We start from the raw sequence: 24,655 nt of genomic DNA on the forward strand, positions 1-24,655 counted from the left end.
GGAGCAGGATCCTCACGGTCTCGCCGCCGGAGAAGTTTCACAAACGGAGAAGGATTCGACACTAAGTACAGGAGCCAAGAAGTCCTTCCTCTGTCCGCACTGTGGAAAGAGCTACAAGCGTAAAGGAGACCTGAAGGATCACATGGCGATTCACAGCGAGCGGCCGTACACCTGTCTGCAGTGCGGCAAGAGCTACACACAGAAGGTCAACCTCCAGAATCACCTGCTGATTCACAACGGAGAGAAGCCCTTCACCTGCTCGCAGTGCGACAAGAGCTTCACGCGCAAGGGAGACCTGAAGAAGCACATCATCGTTCACTTCGGAGAGCGGCCCTTCACCTGCCAGCAGTGCGGGAACAACTTCAGACACCAGGGGAACCTCACCAGCCACATGAAGATCCACACCGGGGAGAAATCACAGCGCAATTACAGCGACAAGAAACTCGCGCAAGTGTGCAATTACAAGAAGCCGGTGCTGTATCACGCCGGAGACATGCCCTTCAAATGTGACCCCTGCGGTCAGAGATTCATTCTGTCCGCGCACCTGAAGAGACACCAGAAGTGGCACTCGCATTAGAGCTCTCTCACACGCCTGGAGAGAGCCGTGTACGCCTCAGCGAATGAAACCGTGCGTGCGTGTGTGTGTGTGTGTGTGTTGGGTGTGTTGGGTGTGGGATAGCAGCACATTATCTGTTCTTGAGTTCATAGACAAAAGCATTGTTTACAGTCGTGACTGAGCGACATTCATAGATTCAGATTAATCACATCCAAAATAAACCTTTTTGTGTACATAATGTATTTATGTATATATAAAGACACACATGCATGTAGATATTTTGAAAATATTTACATGTATATATTTATGTTCATATAATTTATATATATTTAATATATACACAACATATTTTCTTAAATATATACATGCGTATGTGTGTGTGTATATATATATATATAATAAATAATAAATAGTATAATAAATAGTGTGATTAATCGCATCCAAAATAAAAGTTTTTGTTTACATAATATGTGTGTACTGTGTATATATAAACACACACACATGCATGGATATAAGAAGAATGTTACGTTTATGTATTAAATATATTTATATATAATACAATTTATGAATATAAATATACATGTCAATGTTTTCAAAGTATATGCTGTATGTGTGTGTCTTTATACATGCATAATAAATATACACAGAACACACATTTTATGTAAACAAAAACCTTTATTTTGGATGGATTAATCGTTGCCCAGCAGTAATTTAAAGATTAAATTATTCCTAAAAGCTGCTTTACTGACGTGACCTGCAGATTTCACTCGTTCAATAAAACTGAAGGTCAAGTCAGTGAAATTAGCAATGCTTTTGTTTATGGCTAGCAGTAGTAAATCATATTATTATAATTACATTCATTGTGTGAGAGGGCATTAGTGAAGCATTATTATTATTATTGTATTTTCCTCCATATGTTACTTTAGTTCATAGCTGTTGAGAAGTGATGCATGGAGAGCCGAGAAACTGATTTACTGTTACTAGAATCCCCAATAAAAAGAAACTTGCTTGTGCAGCCCAGCGAGAGGACTTCTGCATTTGGCGTTCACACTATTCATCTGCGTTTAACAGTTCAGCTCGGTAGTGACTCTATATACGGTTTTCTTGAGTCTGCAGTGAGAGCAGGATTCATTGTTTCCTCACTGAAGAATTTTGCAACATTGATGCGGTTTCTTTACTGTTAGTTCATGCAAGTTAATCTGAAGCAGTCTGTGTTGTATAAAGTGCTATATGAATAAATGTGACTCGTCATGTAGTGCAGGTTATATAGGGCTGTATGTGAAATGCATTTGTATATGCATTCATTCACTTAGTTTTTCTGGTCATCTGATAGTTTTGATCAGCTGGGAAAAACACATGAACGGAAATGCCAAGAGAAATCATTGATCATTGGGTTTGATCACAGAAAACACAACCTGACTGAACAATCATGGACCTTTTTATGTTTACGTAATGAACGGTTCACTGCAGCGGTATGGTGTGAGAAAATATTAGCAAAACTCGGTTCTTTGTGCACGATGTGCTTTTGAATTACACTGTTTGTCTGTCACAGGCCTTCATTGTTCAGTTCAGCTGAAGATGTTGATGGTCAAAAGCACAGGATAAATGGGAGATGCCAAACAATAAAATCTACAGTAAAATCACATCCATTGGAATGAATGCAGTATAGTGTCAATATATACATATTTTGTTTATTGATTGCCTTCATATCAAATCAGACCTCTTAAAAACAGTTTGATTTTTCAAAGATCAAAAATAACCTGGAAAAAGCATCAGATTTGTATTAAGTTTCTGTGCTGATTTAATGTATGTGAGAATGACAGAACAGCATGGAAATGATCAAACTGTGCATAACAAGTTGAAGAAATACTTGCCAAAATTGTCATCTATAAGAGTGTTTCACAGCAGAAAGAAATTCATGATTTTAATTCAAAGTTTATTCTTTGCTTTTGGAAAAAATAAAAAAAAAGTGTTCAGAGATAAAATGCAACTATTCATCGTTTGCTAATGTTGACGTATATAAACGTACACGTTTAATTTTAATCATGTAATAGTAAAGCTTTACATCACTTTAACATGACAGGCTGGTGGATGCATGTTAATGTAGAGTTTTTAGTTACTTCAGATGCATTCAGAGTCATGCTAATGTGAATCTCAAGCTCAAACACATGAAATCCAGTGCCAAGAACACTTAAAATCAGAACGCTTGCTGAAATTAGTTTTTTAATCTTCTGTAACACATTTCAAGGAACACAAAAGTTTTAAGTGCTGGAAGTAGAAGCACACTTCTGTTGGTCTGATTGTGCAGATCCAGTGTCCAGCTCTTCAGACGCTAATAATCAAAAAAGTGGCTAGATGACAGAATCATTTTTTATTTAACAGAACAATCATGGAATAAACAATCATTGCAACACTGTGCTGATCCAAGACATTTCTAAGTTTCTTCAGAGAGAATCCTGTGAAAAACACAAACAGCATTAAGTGATGAAACCATGTTCTCCTGATCTACAACAACAGAAAAACACAACTAGTTCACGAAAGTGATGAAACCGACTCGAACCTTCGCGAGGCCTGCAGACTGACCGGAGGATCACAGCCCAGGAACGCTCTGTTATCATACGAGTACTGCAGCAGAGCGCTGAAACACGGGTCCTGATCCCAGACACACGCATGAAGAAGAAACACAGCGCAGAGTCTGTCAGGGGCTCCAAATCAACACACTTATTATTATTATTATAATCATATGCTTTTATATGTTGCCTTGTGGAATGTAATATGTGTCCCTGCAGCACAAAAGCAGTCATAAGCAGCACAGCTATATTTGTAGCAATAGCCAACAATACATTGTATGGGTCAAAATTATCCATTTTTCTTTTATGCCAAAAATCATTAGGATATTAAGTAAAGATCATGTTCCATGATTATATTTATGATAGTAAATTTACAAAATATCTTTAACACTTCATTTTTGATTAGTAATATGCATTGCTAAGAACTTCATTTGAACAACTTTAAAGGTGATTTTCTCAATATTTAGATTTTTTTGCACCCTCAAATTTTGATTTTCAAATAGTTGCATCTCAGACAAATATTGTCCGATCCTAACAAACCATACAATCAATGGAAAGATTATTTATTCAGCTCATAAACTGACCGTTATGCCTGGTTTTGTGGTCAAGGGTCACATATAAGGAAATGGGAAGGAATTATTTTTGTAATTTGGGGAGTTAATTCCAATAATTCAAGTTGTTTACTAGAAATGAATATGAATTATTAAATCTTTTCCATGTCAAACGAAATAAAACATTGGTCTAAAAATCTCAAGCTCCAGATCACTCCTGAGTTATCAAAGCTGATGTGAAATGACGCAGATTAAACTGCTTGGATTGTGTTGCAGATCTACACAGACGTCAGATCAAGTGAAGAGGGCTTTAAATCTCACCTTGATTAAAACGTGTGGGTTTCCGATCACGATGAGCAGCGCTTTGGCTCGTGTGATGGCAACATTGAACCGCTTGGGGTTGGAGAGGAATCCCAGCAGACTTTGCAGTTCTTCGCTCAGCAAGGACTCGTTGGATCGGACCTACAGTTCAGAAAAACAGCGTTTATTCATCAGAGAGGAACGATGAGTCTGGACCTCTCACCTTCATCCATCTGAGCCCTCCAAACATTCATTATACTGCAGCAGATGTTTCACACGGTCACTCTTGTGATTTATACAGGCAACAATAACGTATAACGCAATTTACAAAAAGTAAAACTGACTCCAGTCTGGATCGTGAGTTTGTTCAAACAGTCCAGACGGCCACCGGTTCGAGCTCGTCCTGCGGTTCACTGATTACCACAGAGTGATGCTCCAATGAAACATTACTCCAGTGAATAAGCAAAAATGAAAAGGTACTGACTGATGAATGTTTAGGCATACACCGGCTACTAGTTCTGTATCTAGTATGTGCTGGGCCTGCAAAGCGAGTTTTTAAGGAGACTCGCTCTGACCGAATCACTGTTGATTCACTCTGATTGAATCATTCGAATCAGTGAACTGTTAACTGGAGACTCGGCCTGTGTCCCAATGTGCATAACTATCCATCCTAAATTCTATGTGATTTTAGTAATTTTTAATACTATTTAGGGCAGATAGTATGCACATTGGGACGCAGGGTCGCTCTGACTGAATCATCTGAATCAGTGAACCGTTAACTGGAGACTCGTTCTGACTGAATCACTTGAATCAGTGAGTTGTTGACTCTAGAACAGCTGCAGTCCGATCAGTCCAGTTCCAAATGAATCATATAGTGATTCTGCACACTGATTTACAAATCAGCACTATCACCTCTTAGAGCAGGTGACGATTTCTCTAGTTCAAAATAATAAAGAACAACATGTTTTTAAGAAATGTGGAAAGTGGAGTAAAAAGTATGAAATCATGCAAACACTCTGATAAAGCACAGAGATATAAACATGCAGTGAAGTACAGTAGGGAAGCGAAAGCCCTGGTTACTGTAGATATGATGATGATGAGGAACTCCTGGCCCTGGAACTCCTCCACCGACCCCACCTTGACCTCTCCCAGACCCACTCTGTGCAGCAGCACACGGATCTTCTCCACCTGAACACAAACGTCTCATGATGCTACAGACAGATTCCAGCCATGAAAGACACATTAGAGCCGTCTGCTGATTAAACCCGAGTTCACAATTACATCTCAACACAGAAAGACTGACAATACACTACACATTTAGCTCGTTTACTCTAATCTAGGCATGTGTCCTCTCAGTACTGCTGGCTCTATGACAGACCGATTATGATGAAAGCGTCTGCATGGAGATGGACGAGCAGATGCCGTGTCTTGAGGGGTTTCTGCACGCGCAGACCTGCCAACCTTGGAAAACGTTTTGGAGTACCATCAGTGTGACGCGACACGGGGGTATTTTTTTGCAATTTGCAATTTAAAATAATATTTAAACAAAAAAACTCCAGTACACTTCTGTACACTGTAAAAAAACATGGATTATCATACGTCTACTTTATTATTTTTATGGATTGGCCATTATTGAGCGTTATAAACACATAATGAAACTCCATATGTGCATCACAGAAGTAACAGAACTTACGACGCTTCAGGAAATCCCTGATCCTTAACGGAATAACACAAGACCGAAATGCATCGAATTACAGTATAGAATATATATTTCTGCCACATCAGATCACAAAAGGAAGGTATTTCTAACATTCGCCTGATGTTGTGGAGTGTGTTATGATGTTTTTGTTGGACAGCAGGTTTAGAAACGCTTCATTAGAAGGAAAGATGTTTGGTGTGTTGTTTTCAAATGCACATAAGCAGGGAAGTTTCCTCATCTCAGCGCGTGAAATCAGATGATTTTCTCAATATTTAGATTTTGAAAATCTGCAATCTGAGTGTGCACAAAAGAGTTCAAATATTGTCTGATCCTAACAAACCATACATCAATGGAAAGATTATTTATTCAGCTTTCAGATGATGTATAAATCTCAATTTTATGACTGGTTTTGTGCTCCAGGGTCACATATTCCATATGATCTGTATTTATTAATATTCATTTAAAATAAATGCTTTATGAATGAATGAACCATTCATATAGCGCTTATATTATTATTAATCCATTACACACAAACACTTTTAGTTTAAAAATTATTATAAGTCATATTATAATTATATAAATCATATGTAAATTGTAATTATCATTAAAGCCAGACAATTTTGTTGTAATTTTTTTAAAGGTATTTTATAGTGACCTTTAATTTGTAGGAAGAGAAACTGGGGGAGTGACTTTTTTTGTGTGTGTCAGACACGTTTCACTTTGCTCGCATCTGATTGGTCCAATTTCAGTCTGAGATCTGTAACTCCGAGCATAAGCCGCCCGGAGCAGTGCAAGTTACTCTGGTGATGAACGCCGCTAAAAGCCAAGCCACTTTCATGGTACCTAAAACCCAGGATTGGTGCAAACTAAACTGAAACTAACCTGGCTAGCAGCTAATCCAGCTTCATGGTACAGGCCGCAGATCTAAACCAGGCTGGGTTTGTTTGAGTTTGTTCAGCAGGTGTGCATGCGCTCACACACACTCACCTGTTTCTTATACGGAGCGATGACGCCGATGTCTGCGGCTGCGATGGGGTTGTAGAGTCTCTTCGCGAGCTGGCAGCAGTACATCATGACTTGCACAGCTTCAGAGGGATTGAACCACGACGGATTAGTGCCCTCTCTCATCTCAGTCCCCTTCAAACACACACACACACACACACACACACACACACACGGCGTCTGAGGGTGCTTTCACATCTGTAGATCGTTTGCTTTGTTCCCAAACAGGGATTTAATTTGTTACAATGTTGCTTTTTCTTCTTGGTTTGGTTTGCTTTCACAAGGCAACACTGCAAAGCGTACCAAACTGTGTTCATGCAAGTCACATGTGAGTAAAGCTGTCCTCTAATTGGTCAGTTCACCTGCGTCATTCGTCAAGATGGAGTGACATGTTTGCTCCGCGGGCTTACTTTAAAAAGTGTCTGTACTTTATCAATGTTTTTCTTTAGAAGACTTTACTTCACAACATTCCAAGCATAACGTCATACTTTTTACTGCACTACATTTCATAAATTAAAAATTTTTTTTTTTACCTTTAATACTTAATTACATTAGAAATCTATAGTAAAAGTAATTCAAGGATTTACTTGAGTACAAGAAAGTACTATATTTTTAATTTTCTTAAGTATTAAATGATATTTAATATGAAACGTAGTACAGTAAAAAGTACAATATTATGCTTTTGGGACTCTGACTGTGATTCTGACTCCTCTGAGTTCGATTGCTTCAGTCTGTTGTGCTGCTGAGAGGTTTGTGTTTGTAGCTCCGTGTACCTTCGCTTTTTATTGAATCTCTACCTTACTTTCAATCCCTTTTGTCTAAAGTGATAATATATAACTTAATTCCCACCATATTTCTGGTGTTATCTTTCAAACTAATCTAACTAATTTGATCGTTCTCCTTTAAAAACCGCGAGTGCAGCTTGTTAGCCCGTTAGCTTGTCACTCGTGGTTCCATTTGCATTCTATTCGCGCCTATTATTATTTTATTTTTCCTCGCTCCGTTTTCACGAGCTCATCAAACAACAGTGGTAAGTGGTAAGTTAAGTTGGTATCATTCATCAATCACGGTGAGTAATGGCTTCTTCTCCTGCTATTGTTGTTTGCACTGTCTGCCACATGTATAGTTTATCTGTCTCTGTCAGCAGCGAGGGATTCACATGTGATAAATGCAGGGAAATAGTTAGGCTGACAGAGAAGGTTTTAGAACTAGAGACACGCATCCAAACTTTAGTTGAGGACAGTAAGAATGTGAGGGCTGTAGATACTGCTTTGGATGCGACTAGCTCAAGGAGTCCTGTACATTGTTTGGTTCCGGTTGAGCCCGTGCAGCAGGGCAACTGGGTGACTGTGAGGCGGCATAGTCGCGGGTCAAAACACCACTCTTCCGTTCCGATCAGAACATCAAACAGGTTCTCCCCACTCAGTGAAGCACCCACTAAGAAACCTGATGAAAGTGCTCTAGTTATTGGCGATTCTATTGTACGGAACGTGAAAATAGAGACACCAGCCACCATAGTCCATTGTTTACCGGGAGCCAGAGCGCCTGACATCTTGGCAAATTTAAAAGTGCTGACTAATGCTAAACGTAAATTCAGTAAGATTGTTATCCACGTCGGCGCTAATGATGTTCGACTTCGCCAGTCGGAGATCACCAAAAATAATGTTAAAGAGGTGTGTGAACTTGCAAGTACGATGTCAGACACTGTAATATGCTCTGGTCCGCTCCTGCTTACCGTGGTGATGAGATTCATAGCAGACTGTCGTCACTTAATGGCTGGATGTCTAAGTGGTGCCCGCAAAATAACATAGGCTTTATAGACAATTGGAAGAATTTTTGGGGCAGACCTGACCTGTTGAAAAGAGATGGTGTTCATCCCTCCTGGGGTGGTGCCGCTCTTCTCTCTAGAAATATGGCACATAGTCTTAGAGTTTGTACTTGACTAACTGGAGCCCAGGTCAGGAAGCAGACAGACTGGCTAAACCGATCGCCTGCTAGCCGCCTCACGCCACCAAAGTCAGTTAACTCTCAGCACATAGAGACTCCTTCACCTAGATATCACTCTATAGAGACTGTGTCTGTTCCCCGAACTAGAAAATACAGAAAACATCCAAACCAAAGTAATAGTAACAATTTAATTGATGTTCAACAAATAAAAAACGATATAATACAGATAAACACATGATAAAGCTTGGCTTATTAAATATTAGATCCCTTTCTTCAAAAGCACTTTTTGTAAATGATATGTTCACTGACCATAAACTAGATGTGCTTTGTCTGACAGAAACCTGGCTAAAACAAGATGATTACATTACTTTAAACGAGTCTACACCCCAAGATTACTGTTACAAACATGAACCGCGTCCAAAAGGTAAAGGGGAGGTGTTGCTACAATTTATAGAAATATTTTCAGTATCTCTCAGAGGTTGGGTTTCAAGTATAATTCGTTCAAGTAATGGTGCTTCATATAACGTTATCCAAAGAAACAAGTGTTAATGATAAATCCCTGTGATGTTTGTACTGGCTACTGTATACAGGCCACCAGGGCACCATACAGACTTTATTAAAGAATTTTCTGATCTTCTATCAGAGTTAGTGCTGACTGCAGATAAAGTCCTAATCGTTGGTGATTTTAATATCCATGTTGATAATGACAGAGATTCGTTGGGATCAGCATTTATAGACATTCTAAACTCAATTGGTGTTAAACAACACGTGTCAGGCCCTACTCATTGTCGAAATCATACTCTAGATTTAATACTGTCACATGGAATTGATGTCAGTGGCGTTGAAATTTTGCAGCAGAGCGATGATATCTCAGATCATTATCTAGTCTCCTGTATATTCCATATAGCTAAAGCTGTAAAGCCAACTTCTTGTTACAAATATGGTAGAACCATTACCTCTACCACAAAAGACTGCTTTATAAATAATCTTCCTGACTTATCTCAGTTCCTCAGCATATCCAATAGCTCAGAACAACTTGATGATGTAACAGGAACTATGGACTCTCTCTTTTCTAGCACTTTAGATGCGGTTGCTCCTTTACGCTTAAGGAAGATTAAGGATAAGAGTCCAACACCGTGGTATAATGAGCACACTCACACCCTAAAGAGAGCAGCCCGGAAAATGGAGCGCAGCTGGAGGAAAACTAAATTAGAGGTATTTCGTTTAGCTTGGCGGAAAGTACCCTATCCTACAGAAAAGCATTAAAACTGCTAGATCTGATTACTTTTCGTCTCTTCTAGAAGAAAACAAACATAACCCCGATATTTATTCAATACAGTAACTAAATTAACGAAAAATCAAGCATCAACAGGTGTTGGCATTTCCCAAGAGCATAGCAGTAATGACTTTATGAACTACTTCACTTCCAAGATCGATACTATCAGAGATAAAATTGTATCCTGCAGCCGTCAACTACAGTATCGCATCAGATAGCGCACTATAGATCCCCTGAGGAACAATTCCACTCATTCTCTACTGTGGAGAGGAAGAATTGTATAAACTTGTTAAATCATCTAAACCAACAACATGTATGTTAGACCCGATTCCATCTAAACTACTAAAAGAGCTGCTTCCAGAAGTCATAGATCCTCTTTTGGCTATTATTAATTCATCATTGTCATTAGGATATGTCCCCAAAACCTTCAAATTGGCTGTTATTAAGCCTCTCATTAAAAACCACAACTTGACCCCAAAGATCTAGTTAATTACAGACCGATCTCAAATCTCCCTTTTCTGTCAAAGATACTAGAAAAGGTAGTATCCTCACAATTATATTCCTTCCTAGAGAAAAATGATATCTGTGAGGAATTCCAGTCAGGATTTAGATCGTATCATAGTACTGAGACTGCTCTCATTAGAGTTACAAATGACCTGCTTCTATCATCTGATTGTGGTTGTATCTCTTTATTAGTTCTACTGGATCTTAGCGCTGCGTTCGACACTATCGACCACGACATTCTTTTGAATAGACTACAAAACTTTGTTGGCATTAGTGGAAGTGCCTTAGCATGGTTCAAATCGTACTTATCTGACCGCCATCAGTTCGTAGCAGTGAATGAAGAGGTATCATATCGATCACAAGTGCAGTATGGAGTACCTCAAGGCTCAGTACTAGGGCCGTTACTTTTCACGCTCTATATGTTACCCTTGGGAGATATTATCAGGAGACATGGTGTTAGCTTTCACTGTTATGCTGATGATACTCAGCTCTATATTTCTTCGCCCGGTGAAACACACCAAATTGAGAAACTAACGGAATGCATAGTCGATATAAAAACTGGATGACGAGTAATTTTTACTGCTAAATTCTGAAAAACAGAGGTGTTAATTATCGGACCTAAAACCCCACATGTAACCTAGAACATTATCTAACACTTGACGGCTGCTCTGTCAATTCTTCTTCATCAGTCAGGAACCTAGGTGTGCTGTTCGATAGCAATCTGTCATTTGAAAGCCATGTTTCTAGCATCTGTAAAACTGCATTTTTCATCTCAAAAGCATATCTAAATTGCGACCAATGCTCTCAACGTCAAATGCAGAAATGTTAATTCATGCGTTTATGACCTCAAGGTTAGACTATTGTAATGCTTTATTGGGTGGTTGTTCTGCACGCTTGATCAACAAACTACAGTTGGTCCAAAATGCAGCAGCTAGAGTCCTTACTAGAACCAGGAAATATGACCATATTAGCCCGGTTCTGTCAACACTGCACTGGCTCCCTATCAAGCATCGGATAGATTTTAAAATCTTGTTAATTACTTATAAAGCCCTGAATGGTTTAGCTCCTCAGTACTTGAGCGAGCTCTTATCGCATTATAGTCCTCCACGTCCGCTGCGTTCTCAAAACTCTGGCCGTTTGATAATACCTAGAATATCAAAATCGACTGCGGGTGGCAGATCCTATTCCTATTTAGCACCCAAACTCTGGAACAGTCTACCTAACACTGTTCGGGAGGCAGACACACTCTGTCAGTTTAAATCTAGATTAAAGACCCATCTCTTTAGCCTGGCTTACACATAACACATTAATACGCTTCTATTATTCAAATCCGTTAAAGGATTGTTAGGCTGCATTAATTAGATCAACCGGAACCGGGAACACTCCCCATAACACACGATGTACTCGTTACATCGTAAGTTGAATGGCATCTGCGCTAATGTTTGTCTGTTTTTTTCCTAGTCTGTTTCTCGGTCCGTGTCCGATCAGCGGAGACCAGGACACCCAGATGACCCCCAGAGATATATCCCCAGATATATCAACCAAAAATAACAAAATAACTAAAATATAATAAAATACCTAACTACATAATACTACTATTGTTAGAAATTGCAACAAAATTAAAATAGAAATAGAAACTTTTGAACTGCGGGTTTCGTCTGGTCAGAGGAGAACTGGCCCCCCGACTGAGCCTGGTTTCTCCCAAGGTTTTTTTTTCTCCATTCTGTCTCAGAGGGAGTTTTGGTTCCTTGCCGCTGTCGCCTCTGGCTTGCTCAGTTGGGGACACTTAATTTCTAGCGATTATCGCCGATTTGATTGCACAGATACTATTTAAACTAAACTGAGCTAGACAATGACATCTCTGAATTCAATAATGAAATGCCTTTAACTGAAAATTGAGTGTTTAATCTTATCATTATACATTACTGACACTCTATCCTCCAATTTGATACTGTTAAGTGCTTTGACACAATCTGTATTGTAAAAGCGCTATATAAATAAAGGTGACTTGACTTGACTTTGGAATGTTGTGAAGTAATGTTTTCTGAAGAAAAACACTCTGCTGTAAAAGTGCTTTTCAAGTGTCTACTTTATCAGAGTAAAAATACTTCACTACTGTCCGCCTCTGAATATCTATATATAATTATATGTTCTATATATGAAGAGTTCACTTGCAAAAACAGACAAGTCCGTTTTTTAACAATTTTCAAAAATCATGTTTTTTCATTGTGCATTCCAATTAATCTCAATCAAACTGCAGTTGGGTTATTTTGATTAGGTTTAAAAAAAAAATACAGCTAACTAACACAATAAAACAAAAACATGATAAAAAAAAACATGATTTTTGAAAAATAAAAAAAACCAGAGTTATCCGTTTTTTAAAATAAACTCTCCACATATATTGTATAAGTAAGGGATAATCAACGGCTAGCTGTGCATTAAACGATTTGAATGCACGACGTGGAGGCGAAGAACCGCCCGACGCGCAGCGGAGTGCATTCAGATCGTTTAATGCACAGCTAGCCGTTGATTATTCCGTTTATGCCATGGTCATTTCCCAGCATTCACATATTAAAGATGTTAATAATATTCGACCGGAACGATAAAAATGATGGTTATTTTCGTCTGTATTACTATTCAACTGTAACTGTATGTTACTATGGCTACCAATGTTTATAGGAAGCGCATTAATATAGAACTTGATTAAACTGACCTGGAACTACCTGCAGTTCAACGAATTTAATCAACACCTGCCAGCCAATCAGAATCCAGTATTCAGACAGACCATGGCATAAATATATATATAAAATGTGGTTACAGCCAAGAAGAAATCAAGGCTTCGTCCGGACAGCATTCTTGTAATGCATGGAGAAGAGCAATTAATTACACGTAATTACAAGTGCAATAACAAATATTCTCACTCAAGATCAGACACTGACTGCTGCTTTTATAACATGTGACCCAGGAGCACAAAACCAGTCATAAGGGTCAATTTTTTGAAATTGAGATTTAAACCATCTAAAAGCTGAATAAATGAGCTTTCCATTGATGTATGGTTTGTTTGGTTGCATCTCATCCATTATTGTCCGATCCTTTTGAAAATCTGGAAAATCTAAATATTGAGAAAAAAATAAAAATAATAATAATAGTCTTTAAAATGGTCCAAATGAAATCCTTAGCAATGCATATTACTAATCAAAAATGAAGTTGATATATTTACGGTAGGAAATTTACAAAATATCTTCATGGAACATGATCTAAATATCCTAATGATTTTTGGCATAAAAGAGAAATGTATAATTTTGACCCATACAATGTATTGTTGGCTATTGCTACAAATATACCTGAGCTGCTTATGACTGCTTTTGTGCTGCAGGGTCACATATTTCCTGTTATGAATTACGATACTGCTTGGTTCGTTTGCTTTCTCACCACGAGTGAACCGCTCCAGAGTGTGTTTGCAATCGTAGCTCGTTTGGTCTTCAGGTGCGCAGCCGAGAGCGACTGCTGCATTCACAGCTGCACAAACCAACCGCACAACCAGCTCTAGTGCGATTCAACCAAACTGAGGCAGGTGTGAAAGCACCGAGGCTATACTCACCCGGACGCCGTGAAAAACGAAGGGGAAGCCCTTAGTGGGAAGCCTGTTCCAGTGGCAGAGCGCGTCCACGACGGCCCTCTGAGAGCGAACGCACAGCTCTCCGGCGTAAAACAGACGCGACGGCAGCTCCAGCAGAGCCTCGTGCGAGCGGTAGTTATACACCAGCTTCGTCACCTACCAAACCACAAGCATTAACACATCACTCACCAAAGAAGAGGCTTCTGGGAAGCGGTTCCCTATCAGTGAAAAATAAGAATCATTATTAAATAGGGGTTTCCAGGTTTAGTGGATGCTGCAGTGATGGAAGGTTGTGCCACTTTAATGTGCAAATGCACTATGATTCTCCCTTAAATATTTTTATTGATTTCATTTTAAATAATGATGTGTCAATAAAGGCTTCTGGAGGACAAGAATCTCCAGCCGCCAACTGATAGAGAGGAGACGGTGATTATTTCAACTGAAATCAGTCTACAGTATAAACCATTAAGTGCAAAAATAAAACCGTTTTATTTTTGCACTTAAACACTTTCCATTTGCTGAATTTGCACCCGTGGAATATCAATAAATTACATTTTTAATATCACTATGGTTATTTGTTTCTGCCATGGTATGATTCTCCTTTTCCTTATTACAGCTTTGCACAAATAAATGTACATTTATAAAGAAATAAAACTTTTTATACAATTACTAGGAAAAAAAAAAAGCTTAATATCTATATTATACTAGTATAATAGTTTTTAAGGTTTAATGTTTTGTGTGTGTCAATACGTTTCCTTTTTTTTTTTGAAGAAAAGAGTACATTTATTTGGCAAGGATGCATTGAACTGATCAAAAGTGATAAATCTTATGTAACAATGTCAACGGCTTTATCAATAAAAAAAATAATAATTAATAGTGCTGTCAAATGATTAATCGCATCCAAAATAAGTTTACATAATGTGTGTGTGTGCCGTGTATATTTATTATGTATATAAATACACACACATGAATGTATATTTTTATCAAAAATGCATGTAAATATTTTCAAAATATATACTGTATGTGTGTGTATTTATATCTACATAATAAATATACAGCACACACACAAAAAATAACTTTTGGATGCGATTAATTGCAATTAATTGTTTGATGACAGTGCTAAAAAAAAAAAAACAACAACAACTGTTCTTTCAATCTTTCCCGAAAAATTGTATCAGTTTTCACAAAAATAGATCAATATCTGTAGACGAAATGATTTTCTGTGGTAACTGACAGCACGTCAGTCCTGTAAATAAAGCTTGAGCTGCATTTATCTCAGAATGTTTCATCTATAATCACACGATCAGCCCATAACCCCTTGTGACGCGGTGTCCTGACCAGCAGGGGGTTGTATCCTCCCTCGCTGCAGCTGTAGAGCGGCGTTCCCATCAGTCTCTCCAGCAGAGACACGCCGAGTCCAAACACAGCGGCCAGCTTCGACTTCACCACCGGCCCCAGCTGCTTCGGGTCTCCGGCCAGCACGATCTGTGGCACAAACCCAGAGGCTAGTGAAGCAGTCTGCAGTGACCAGCGCTTCTACACAAACCCCGCTCGCTCTCACCTGACCGCTGCTCTCAGACAGTAAACTCAGAGGAATCAGCGACTCGGGTTCAGTGGCCTGACCGGCCTCATCCACAAACACATGCGTAAAATGACCAACACTGAAAACACACACAAACACACCCTTATCTTTAAAACAAGTGACAGAGCGTCATTAACATCACATGCAAGTCGATATTCTGATTATATATATTTTTCCAAGCATGTTTTACCAACTCCAAACCACATAAGTCTTATTAATTATTATTAATTTTACATGTGTGACACTGGAGCACAAAAGCAGTCATAAGCAGCACAGGTATATTTGTAGCAATAGCCAACAATACATTGTATGGGTCAAAATTATTGATTTTTATAAATCCTTTTTATGCCAAAAATCATTAGGATATTAAGTAAAGATCATGTTCCATTTTGTAGACATTGTAAATTTCCTACCGTAAATATATCTAAACTTAATTTTGATATTTATTTTCTCAATATTTTGATTTTTTTGCACCCTCAGATTCCAGATTTTCAAATGGTTGTATCTCAGCCAAATGTTGTCTGATTCAGATGTGCATAATCATTAAGCAGGTTTTTTTATTTATTTATTTATTTTTAAATAGGTCAAATTGACCAAAAGAGAGAAATCAAATGATACTGAAAAGTCAAAAATTATTAAATGCCTATGAGAAGGATGCAATACTAATGCAATGTTAGAAATTGCAAAATTAAGGCGCAACCACTGGACAGGGAGACGCCCACTGGGTCAGCACGGTCAGAAAAAAACAGGTGGAGAAGAAAAGACATGTTAACTGCAAAAGAATGAAGAATTAAGGTGAAGAATTAGGTGTGAAACCATTTAGTCTCCAGCGCCAACATTTTCCAGAACTACAACCTTCCTGGAGTCTCCAGAAGTGCGTGTCTTTTCTTCTTTTTTGACCCTGCTGACCCAATGAGAGTCTCCCTGTCCAGTGGGAGCACCTTAATATTCCAAATTCTAGTACTGCATTAGTATTGCATCCTTCTCAGGAGCATTTAATAATTTCAGACATTTCAGTCGGAGTTAAATCTCATGTTTGGTCCATTTGCCTGTAAAAATAACCCTGTTTATTAATTGTGCACACCTGAATGTTTTTCGCTTCCAGCCCTCGTTAACAATCATATGCAAGTTATGAATCATTATATGTAAAATTAATAGTTAAGATTGATGTGGTTTGGAATTGGTCAAATGTGCTTGAAATCTTTTTTTTGATCAGAATATTAACCTGCATAATAATTATGCATGCACTGTGTACAGTATATTTATGTAGTGTATGTCAGTGTTTCCCAACTTTTCTTCTGCCGCGGCACAGTTTTAATATGTAAAAAAAAAAATCCCACAGCACACCACTAAGCATAAAAAAAGCATAAAAAAAAAAAGCATAATAGATAGAAAGGGGATTTTTTTTTTTTTTCAATAATTAAACATTGCGTCATCAGAGTTGGCATTTTGGCTTTATGATTTTCAGAAATTAAGTGCAAGTGTCTGATCATACATACTCAAATGTAGTTGAGGTTTTTGACAAGTGAATGACGGAGATCTGCGTTTTGTCCATCATTAGAACGGCCGCATCTCAGGCAGTAAATAGCATCATCTTTTCATCAGTTTGCTGGTTATAAAGTTTACTGTAGCTATATGGGCGCTCCGTTTCTCGTTTTCTCATTTTCCACGGCACACTAGTGGTTGGTAACACTGGTGTATGTAATGTAAGGCTGTGTCTCACCGCAGACCGATCTGGTAGAACATCCCAGCGCTGGAACAAGTGGAAACCACGATCCGATGGAAGCTGGCGTGACGAATATCTTCTCCAGCTCTGGCGTACTGACGCAGCTCCTCCGGCATAGACTGCAGAACACAAAACACAATTACTCATCACAATTTAAAATGCTTTGTCATGTTATAACTCCAGAAACAGGCAGTTAACTAAAACCAGGTTCTTTTTTTTTAATCAATCAATCAATCAATCAATCAATCAATCCCCTAGCAACCACACAGCAACATCCTAGCAACCACCACAGGCACACTAGCAACTGCATAGCAACACCTTAGCAACCACCCTGGGCACCCGCAACCACATAACACTCAAGCAAACACCCCAAGTACCCTAGCAATGACATCAACCTAGCAACCAATCAGTTTCTTACCAACCGTATAGCAACACCCTAGCAACTACCCAGAGTACCCTATCTGAAACATGCTAGCATTGTGATTATACTTAACAGCAACACTCCACACCAACCTAGTAACCACCTGAGTACCCTAGCAACCACATAGCGACACCCTAGAAACTGCCCCGGCTACTCTAGCAACTGCATAGCAACACCCTAGTAGCCACCACAGGTACCCCAGCAACTGCATAGCAACACCTTAGCAACCACCCTGGGAACCCGCAACCACATAACACTCAAGCAAACACCCCAAGTACCCTAGCAACCGCATAGCATCAACCTAGCAACCAATTAGAGTTTCTTACCAACCGTATAGCAACACCCTAGCAACTACCCAGAGTACCCTATCTGAAACATGCTAGCATTGTGATTATAATTAACAGTAACTTCATAGCAACACTCCACACCAACCTAGTAACCACCTGAGTTCCCTAGCAACTACCCAGGGTACCCTAGCAACTAGACAATTTTTATCTATCTATCTATCTATCTATCTATCTATCTATCTATCTATCTATCTATCTATCTATCTATCTATCTATCTATCTATCCATCCATCCATCCATCTATCTATCAGTTTTTTTTTTATGTAGGGTTATTTTTATGCATTTTTCTTTTCCTTAAACTTTTTGTACTTTATAAAAGCCCTTCTAGAGACAAGTGTTACAAATTAGCTCTCGCTATAAAAACCGTTACTGGCATTAGACGGCTGTTCTTTGCAGTTTTATCTATGCATATTAGAATATGCATATTCAAATAAATCATAAATAAACAAATAAAGTAACAGAATTGTGTTACAATTTTTCAATATTTGAATGAACATTAACAAATTATCTAATAAACCGAAAACTGAACCAGTGGAGAATCACATGAAAGAGTTAGTTCACCCAAAAATTAATAATTTACTCACCCTCGTGTCATTCCAAACCCAAAAGAGTTTGTTTCATCACCTCAGAGGTTTTTGTCCCTACACTGAACGTCCAGAAAAACACAACTTGATCCAAAAAGGGATCAAGCAGTTTAATCAAAGTCTTGTGAAGAGATAGGAGCACTTTCTATGATGAACACATTTTATGGGTTTGGAAATGACATGACGGTGAGTGAATGATTACAATTATCGCTTTAAAGGCACAATATGTAAGATTTTCGCAATAAAATATCCAAGAACTACTTGCACAGTGTGATATATTTCATGCAGTTGTGTACTTGCGTTATCCCAAGAGTTCCCAAGGATTTGTAAATCCAGAGAAATTCAAATTTTTATTAATGGCTCGTCCCTGATCATTGATGTAATATCCGTACTGTCCTCAGTTAAATGCTGCTGTACAGTTAACCTAAATCCATTACGGCTGTCACGAATAAAAGTGTTGACCGCAGCATTAAATTTAGATCTGCTCAATGTTGCGCCATGATTTTGTTACATTATTTTTGTTTTACAGTCTTGCGCATTTTAACCAATCACACACGAGTCTGTTGAGCTTATGAAGGCAATGGCCAATCAGAGGCGTTCAGATGAGTTTTTTTGCTCGCTGACTGAATTCAGCTCATGTGAATTCTCTCATCATCATAAACAAAGAGCAGATGTACGAAAAGTAACTCAGATATTTTCTTGTGAATTAAAAAGTAATGTTACTTTACTAGTTACTTGAAAAAAAGTAATCCGATCATGTAACTCTTGTACTTGTAATGTGTTACCCCCAACACTGATAATTTATTCACTGTTTGAATAACTGTGGAAGGTACAGGTAATAAATTCATTACCTCTTCCATGAACATCCTCCTTCATAGCGTCATCAAGCTTCGCCTTCGTTATCATTTTGAAAATGCGAACTCTAGCAGCGAAAACATACATATTGTGCCTTTAAATCAAGCATGACAGCACCTCTTCTGGCCTGCAGGTGGCGTTGACTCGAGCCAGACTGGCGGCGTGCAGGAATCCGCTCTGATGCAGACGCATGCAGACGAGGTCCGCCGCGCTGTTGGAGGGCGTGCACACCAGCACACGACTGCAGGGGATGCGGTGATGCACCTGCGCACACACACAGACAGACATGCTTCACACATTCACCATCTGACCTCCGCTCACTCACTACAGAGAAGCACACAGGTGAGAAGATTGCACAGATTTCTACACGGAAATTCTTTTAAAGATATTTGCTTCACTTGCTCATTTGTAGTTACTTTAAGGTATTTTTAAAAATATTTCTTTATTATCTTATATGTCCAGAACTGGACATAAAAACAATTAATTAAAAAAAATACATAAAATATCACCCTTTTTAGACATAGTTTCTGAAGTAAAGAGTAAAGAAAATACTATGCAAAAGTTATTTGAAACAACCTTCTCCTTGCGGAGACAAAGAGATAAGTTTATAGTTTATGGTTAACTACCTCTCCTGGTAAATGGATTTAGAAATAATTCAAGCACACTATTGTGAATCTCTTTAAAACCCTCTGGTGCTCCTCGGTCAAAAATGACTTGAAATCAATGTACTTCTAATTCAATAATGTTTAAGGGACTCAATTTTTAGGGAATTTTATATTACTAAACAACATTAAATGGGGGGGCTCTAATGGGATTTCATGCATGTCGAGTTATTTACACTGTTAAAGAGTTGGATTCTCATGCTAAACATGGCCAAAGTTTTAAAAAATGATTTGAAAGATGGAGCAGTCCCAGATGTAAAAGATCCCGGTCATGATTCAGAACTGCAGATAAAGTGAAACAGCATCAAATGTCTGTGTTTCGTTGGCGATCAGCGCTCAGGTGCTCGTCACTCTTTAGGCTGTTTTCGGAGAGAATCTTAATGCTGGATCTTTCTTTTATAAATATGATAAAACTAAAGATTCTTAGGAGTCATGAAGGATGCAATACTACTTTATAGACACTCAAGATTAACATGAAATTGGGTGAAACAGTTATATCCCCTTTAATGCAGTAGTTATAATCCATTTATGATTTGAGCTTCAATCTAAAAATGTATTTCTTACTAAATGAAATTTGTTAATGTTGAAGAGAATACACTCATGTTTAGTGATGAATTATGCAAACTTTGTATAATTCTTAAATATTGGATACATTTAGTCATTTAGCAGACGCTTTTATCCAAAGCGACTTACAAACGAGGACAACAGAAGCAATCAAAACCAATAAAAGAGCAATGATATGCAAGTAGTGTTCGAGTTAGTGAATAGTTTTTAATAATTGCTCTGCCTCACAGAAGTCCAGCCTCACGCTCGATCTGCAGTGATCGGTGTTGTACCTGTAGTATGGCCTCTATGAGAGTGATGGTTTTGCCGGTGCCAGGAGGCCCAAACAGAACGTATGGCGTGGGACGGCATTCGCCGCTCAGGATCCGCTTGACCGCCCCTTTCTGCGCAGGATTCAGCTGAGCGTTGAAGAACTGGCCAGGGTTCGGGATGCGCTTCGCTGTCATTGTCAAATCTGAAACAGCACACATACATCTGAAATCACACAATATCAAATTCAAAAGTAAATATAGCAGCAGCAATTTTGGGGCTAGTGGCCAAAGAGCCACACTGGAAAGAGAAAGGTTCAGATAAGCTCACACACAGTTTTGAACGAATCTCTTGAATGAATGATTCAATGACAAATGCATTTTTTTTTTTAAACAGTCGCTTCTTGCCATCTAGTGGTGAAACAATGCAATCAACAAACAATATTAGTATTATATTAAGCAGATCTGAATGTTCCAACAAGACTTTGCCAAAGGTTTAACAGACACGGGCGAATCGCTGTCATTTAGAAACGAGATCACGTGGGTGTTTGAATCGAGATCGCGATCTTTTAACGATTAATCGTGCAGCTCTAGCAAATACTCTCAGACGCTGAATGTGATCAGCATGAGAACTAAACATCTCATAACCAAAAGAAGTGAATATCTGAACTGGTGGTGGCGCTGTAGAGTTCGTCCTATACATCTGAAAATCTGTCATATGGCTATTAAAGGGCACCACTATAAGTGTGCCAAATTCATAACATATTATACACATGTACATATATACACATACATACATATAATCACAATTAATCGCATTCAAAATAAAAGTTTTTGTTTGCATAAAATGTGTGTTCTGTGTATATTTATGTATATAACATTTTTCTGAATTATATACACATGCATTTGTTTGTATTTATATATACACAATAAATATACACAGCAGCACACATATCATGTAAACAAAAATTATTTTGGATGCGATTAATCGTTTGACAGCAGAAATATATATATTTTCTATCGGTCTGTTTCACAGGGCTTCCATAGACTCCCATTAGGGAAGAAAACCAGTAATAACAGGGTCTACAGCAGCTTTTGTGCTTGGCCCCTAAAAAAGGTGTAGTTAAAACTGATGAAAATGAAAGGCAATTCTACCTAATTGTTTTTTTTGTTTATTTAGAGTTTAATCCAGTCACCTGTTTTAGTTTGTGTGGCCACAGACACCATCTCTGCAGTCAGCGTCAATGAGCCGTCTGTTTTCTGGGTTTCATCATTCTCCTGATGACAATCAGAACAAAGACTCGTCAAACACATGATCATTTACTACGGACTCTATAATGAGTTCATGATCTCACCTCCTCTTGAAGATCCTCTTCCCTCCACTCTCCGTTCCACTGGGGCGGCTGCAGCAAGGGCATGCTGGGAAACAAAACTCAACCCAGACAACAACAAATCTGAACTACTGCTTCTCCATACAAACCAACTCAGAAGTTCCTTCATGTGTGATCTGTGCTGGCAAAATGAGTGTGAATGCGCACGGGCTAATTTTAAGCTACAGGCAAAAAAAGTGAAAAATGTTGATTTTAGTCCAATTTGAAGTTTTCACAAAACTGAGTTCCCATTAAGTATTGGAATAAAAGAAAAGAGGGAATCACTCGCTGCTCTTGATTGAACTGCTTTTGTACTTTTAATAGTTAAATTACAAATAAATTGATTATTAAAAGTACAAAAGCAGTTCAATCAAGAGCAGCGAGTGATTCCCTCTTTTCTTTTATTGTTATATTAACTTTGACACAGACGGCCTGTATTAAGACCTACTGTAACGTACGGATCTAATTTGATGTTGGCCACCCCTCTCACAACTGCTGCGTCGGTCTCATTTTTCTTGACAAAAAATGTCTTTACGACTACATCAAACGGGAGAAGTTTCAGACACATCAGTTAAGTCATGAAGTTACCAAAAAGGCGATTAAAGCTGCCTTAAAACTGTATGTGTGCAAGTCATTTAAGAACATGTCTCTGAAATACAGTGGTTTTCCAAACTGTCTCCCTCATCTAACACTCGATTCAACTCGTCAGCTCATTAACAGAGACTTTAAGACCTGAAGTGGGTCAGAAAATGTATAGAAATGTGAGAAAATAAAAATACGATGCGTGTCAGATCCGCGTCACGTCTCTTAAACAGCCAAAAACACCAATAACCCAGCTGCTGTGATGTCTGTTCATCAAAGAACAAAAGAAAAGGAAAAGAGGAAATCAATAACTTTTATAGCTTTAAGGATTTATCTGCAGTATATTTACTTAATTTTTGTGTTTGATAATTTTTGATAGCTCCCAATTATACTGTAATGTTGAATGGCTAGTCAACAGGTAAACATTAGGGGGAAAAAACTTTTATAGAGACATCAGTAGTGTTAGTATCAGTGATACTGTCCTTCAATCAAAAAAAAAAAAAATGCATTATACAAATATTAAAAATATACTGTCTTTATGTTGTTTGTACATTAATTTAAGGATTGAATGTGAAATTGCAATTAAATTAGAAAAATTATATTTTTTATAAAAATGTTAATGTTAGGTGGAATTAATCACGATTAAATTGCAATTAATTTCAGAAAAAATGTGTGATTAGTAAAACAAACATTTATCGATTGACAGCGCTAATTTTTACATTTGATTATTTTTCTTGAATGCTTTTTAGTAAAATGAAAAAAGTAATATACTACACTTGTTTCCTTTTATTTGTTCTTTTTTGCATCCGTTCTTATTTCTCAATTAAATAAAAAATTGCTATATTAATAATCACAGTATAGCTATGATTCAGAACAGAATTGGAGGAAAAGATGTAATATTTCTGGGTGACTTTGCTTTGGAACTCGATTTTTCTCAGAACTGACTTTTCTGACTATATTGACTTCAAACAGGTCATTTTGTGTCAGATTCCAACAACTCATACATCACTGAAGATCTTTTAATGGAGAATAAAAATAACTCATTTTTGAAAATTTGCTCATTGTGTCTCATTTTGCCAGCACAGGTCACATTTTATATTTAAGCGTTTTCTTAAAATGTCACAGTGACCTATTTCTACGTTTTCTGTCAATACATTAACCAATGCATATTTGTATTTATTTTTAAACCAAAGATCTACGCTTCAACATACGACCACCGTTTTTCCATCTATATCTATTAGCAGTTGTAATTTTAGATTAATTATCATATTAAAAATACAGGATAATTCACTTCTGTACGAAGTGTTTTCTTACTGTTGTCTCCAAAATGTTTGATCTGCTCCAGAGCGCAGTGGCACCTCCTCATGGTCAGCCTGCACACAGCGGGTTATTCCTGTAAGATTTCTGCTTTAATCATGAAACCAGGGCTTTCTGAAGCTCAAGCGAGCAGCGGCACCTGTTGAAGGTGAACTCCACGTCCAGAGGTTCCCCGAGGTAGTTGTTCTGGAAATCAGCATTCACTCGTAAACTCACGTCCTCGTCGCTGATCTGTGAGAGTCGATGCACAGAGCATTTGACTGACAGCCGTCAATCACTCAAGTGTCCAATACAAGAAGAAATTCATATAGGTCTGCAACAAACGACTGATACAGGGTTTCTGCAGGCTTTAAGGTAAATTAACCACTTTAAG

General features: G+C 38.1%; 2 protein-coding genes across 4 annotated transcripts in view; one reads left to right on the forward strand and one right to left on the reverse strand.

The window, feature by feature from the left end:
• The window catches only part of LOC131522116 (gastrula zinc finger protein XlCGF49.1), a 1,273-nt gene extending 696 nt beyond the window's left edge, over positions 1–577 (forward strand). The window contains exon 2 of the mRNA XM_058747376.1: positions 8–577. Coding sequence (XP_058603359.1) covers positions 8–577 — 570 coding nt within the window. The remainder of the gene's footprint in view (positions 1–7) is intronic.
• A 1,775-nt stretch (positions 578–2,352) lies between these two features.
• Positions 2,353–24,655, reverse strand: part of mov10l1 (Mov10 like RISC complex RNA helicase 1) — a 38,955-nt gene continuing 16,652 nt past the window's right edge. Inside the window, exons 13-27 of one of the 3 annotated variants that reach the window (XR_009267371.1) lie at positions 24,422–24,513; positions 24,280–24,338; positions 22,369–22,445; positions 22,210–22,291; positions 21,038–21,219; positions 19,657–19,803; positions 17,330–17,451; positions 15,586–15,685; positions 15,363–15,509; positions 14,007–14,180; positions 6,664–6,813; positions 5,058–5,165; positions 3,999–4,139; positions 3,117–3,251; positions 2,353–3,012 (exon numbers count right to left, since the gene is read on the reverse strand). Coding sequence is in view for 2 of the 3 variants with exons in the window: in XM_058754131.1 (XP_058610114.1) it covers positions 2,921–3,012; positions 3,117–3,261; positions 3,999–4,139; positions 5,058–5,165; positions 6,664–6,813; positions 14,007–14,180; positions 15,363–15,509; positions 15,586–15,685; positions 17,330–17,451; positions 19,657–19,803; positions 21,038–21,219; positions 22,210–22,291; positions 22,369–22,445; positions 24,280–24,338; positions 24,422–24,513 (1,818 nt within the window). In the remaining variant the exon portion in view is untranslated. Of the gene's footprint in view, positions 3,013–3,116; positions 3,262–3,998; positions 4,140–5,057; positions 5,166–6,663; positions 6,814–14,006; positions 14,181–15,362; positions 15,510–15,585; positions 15,686–17,329; positions 17,452–19,656; positions 19,804–21,037; positions 21,220–22,209; positions 22,292–22,368; positions 22,446–24,279; positions 24,339–24,421; positions 24,514–24,655 lie in introns of all 3 variants that reach the window. The other 2 variants (XM_058754131.1, XM_058754139.1) reach the window with 2 other exon arrangements.

Source organism: Onychostoma macrolepis, chromosome 02 (assembly GCF_012432095.1).
Source record: "Onychostoma macrolepis isolate SWU-2019 chromosome 02, ASM1243209v1, whole genome shotgun sequence".
NCBI lineage: Eukaryota > Metazoa > Chordata > Actinopteri > Cypriniformes > Cyprinidae > Onychostoma > Onychostoma macrolepis.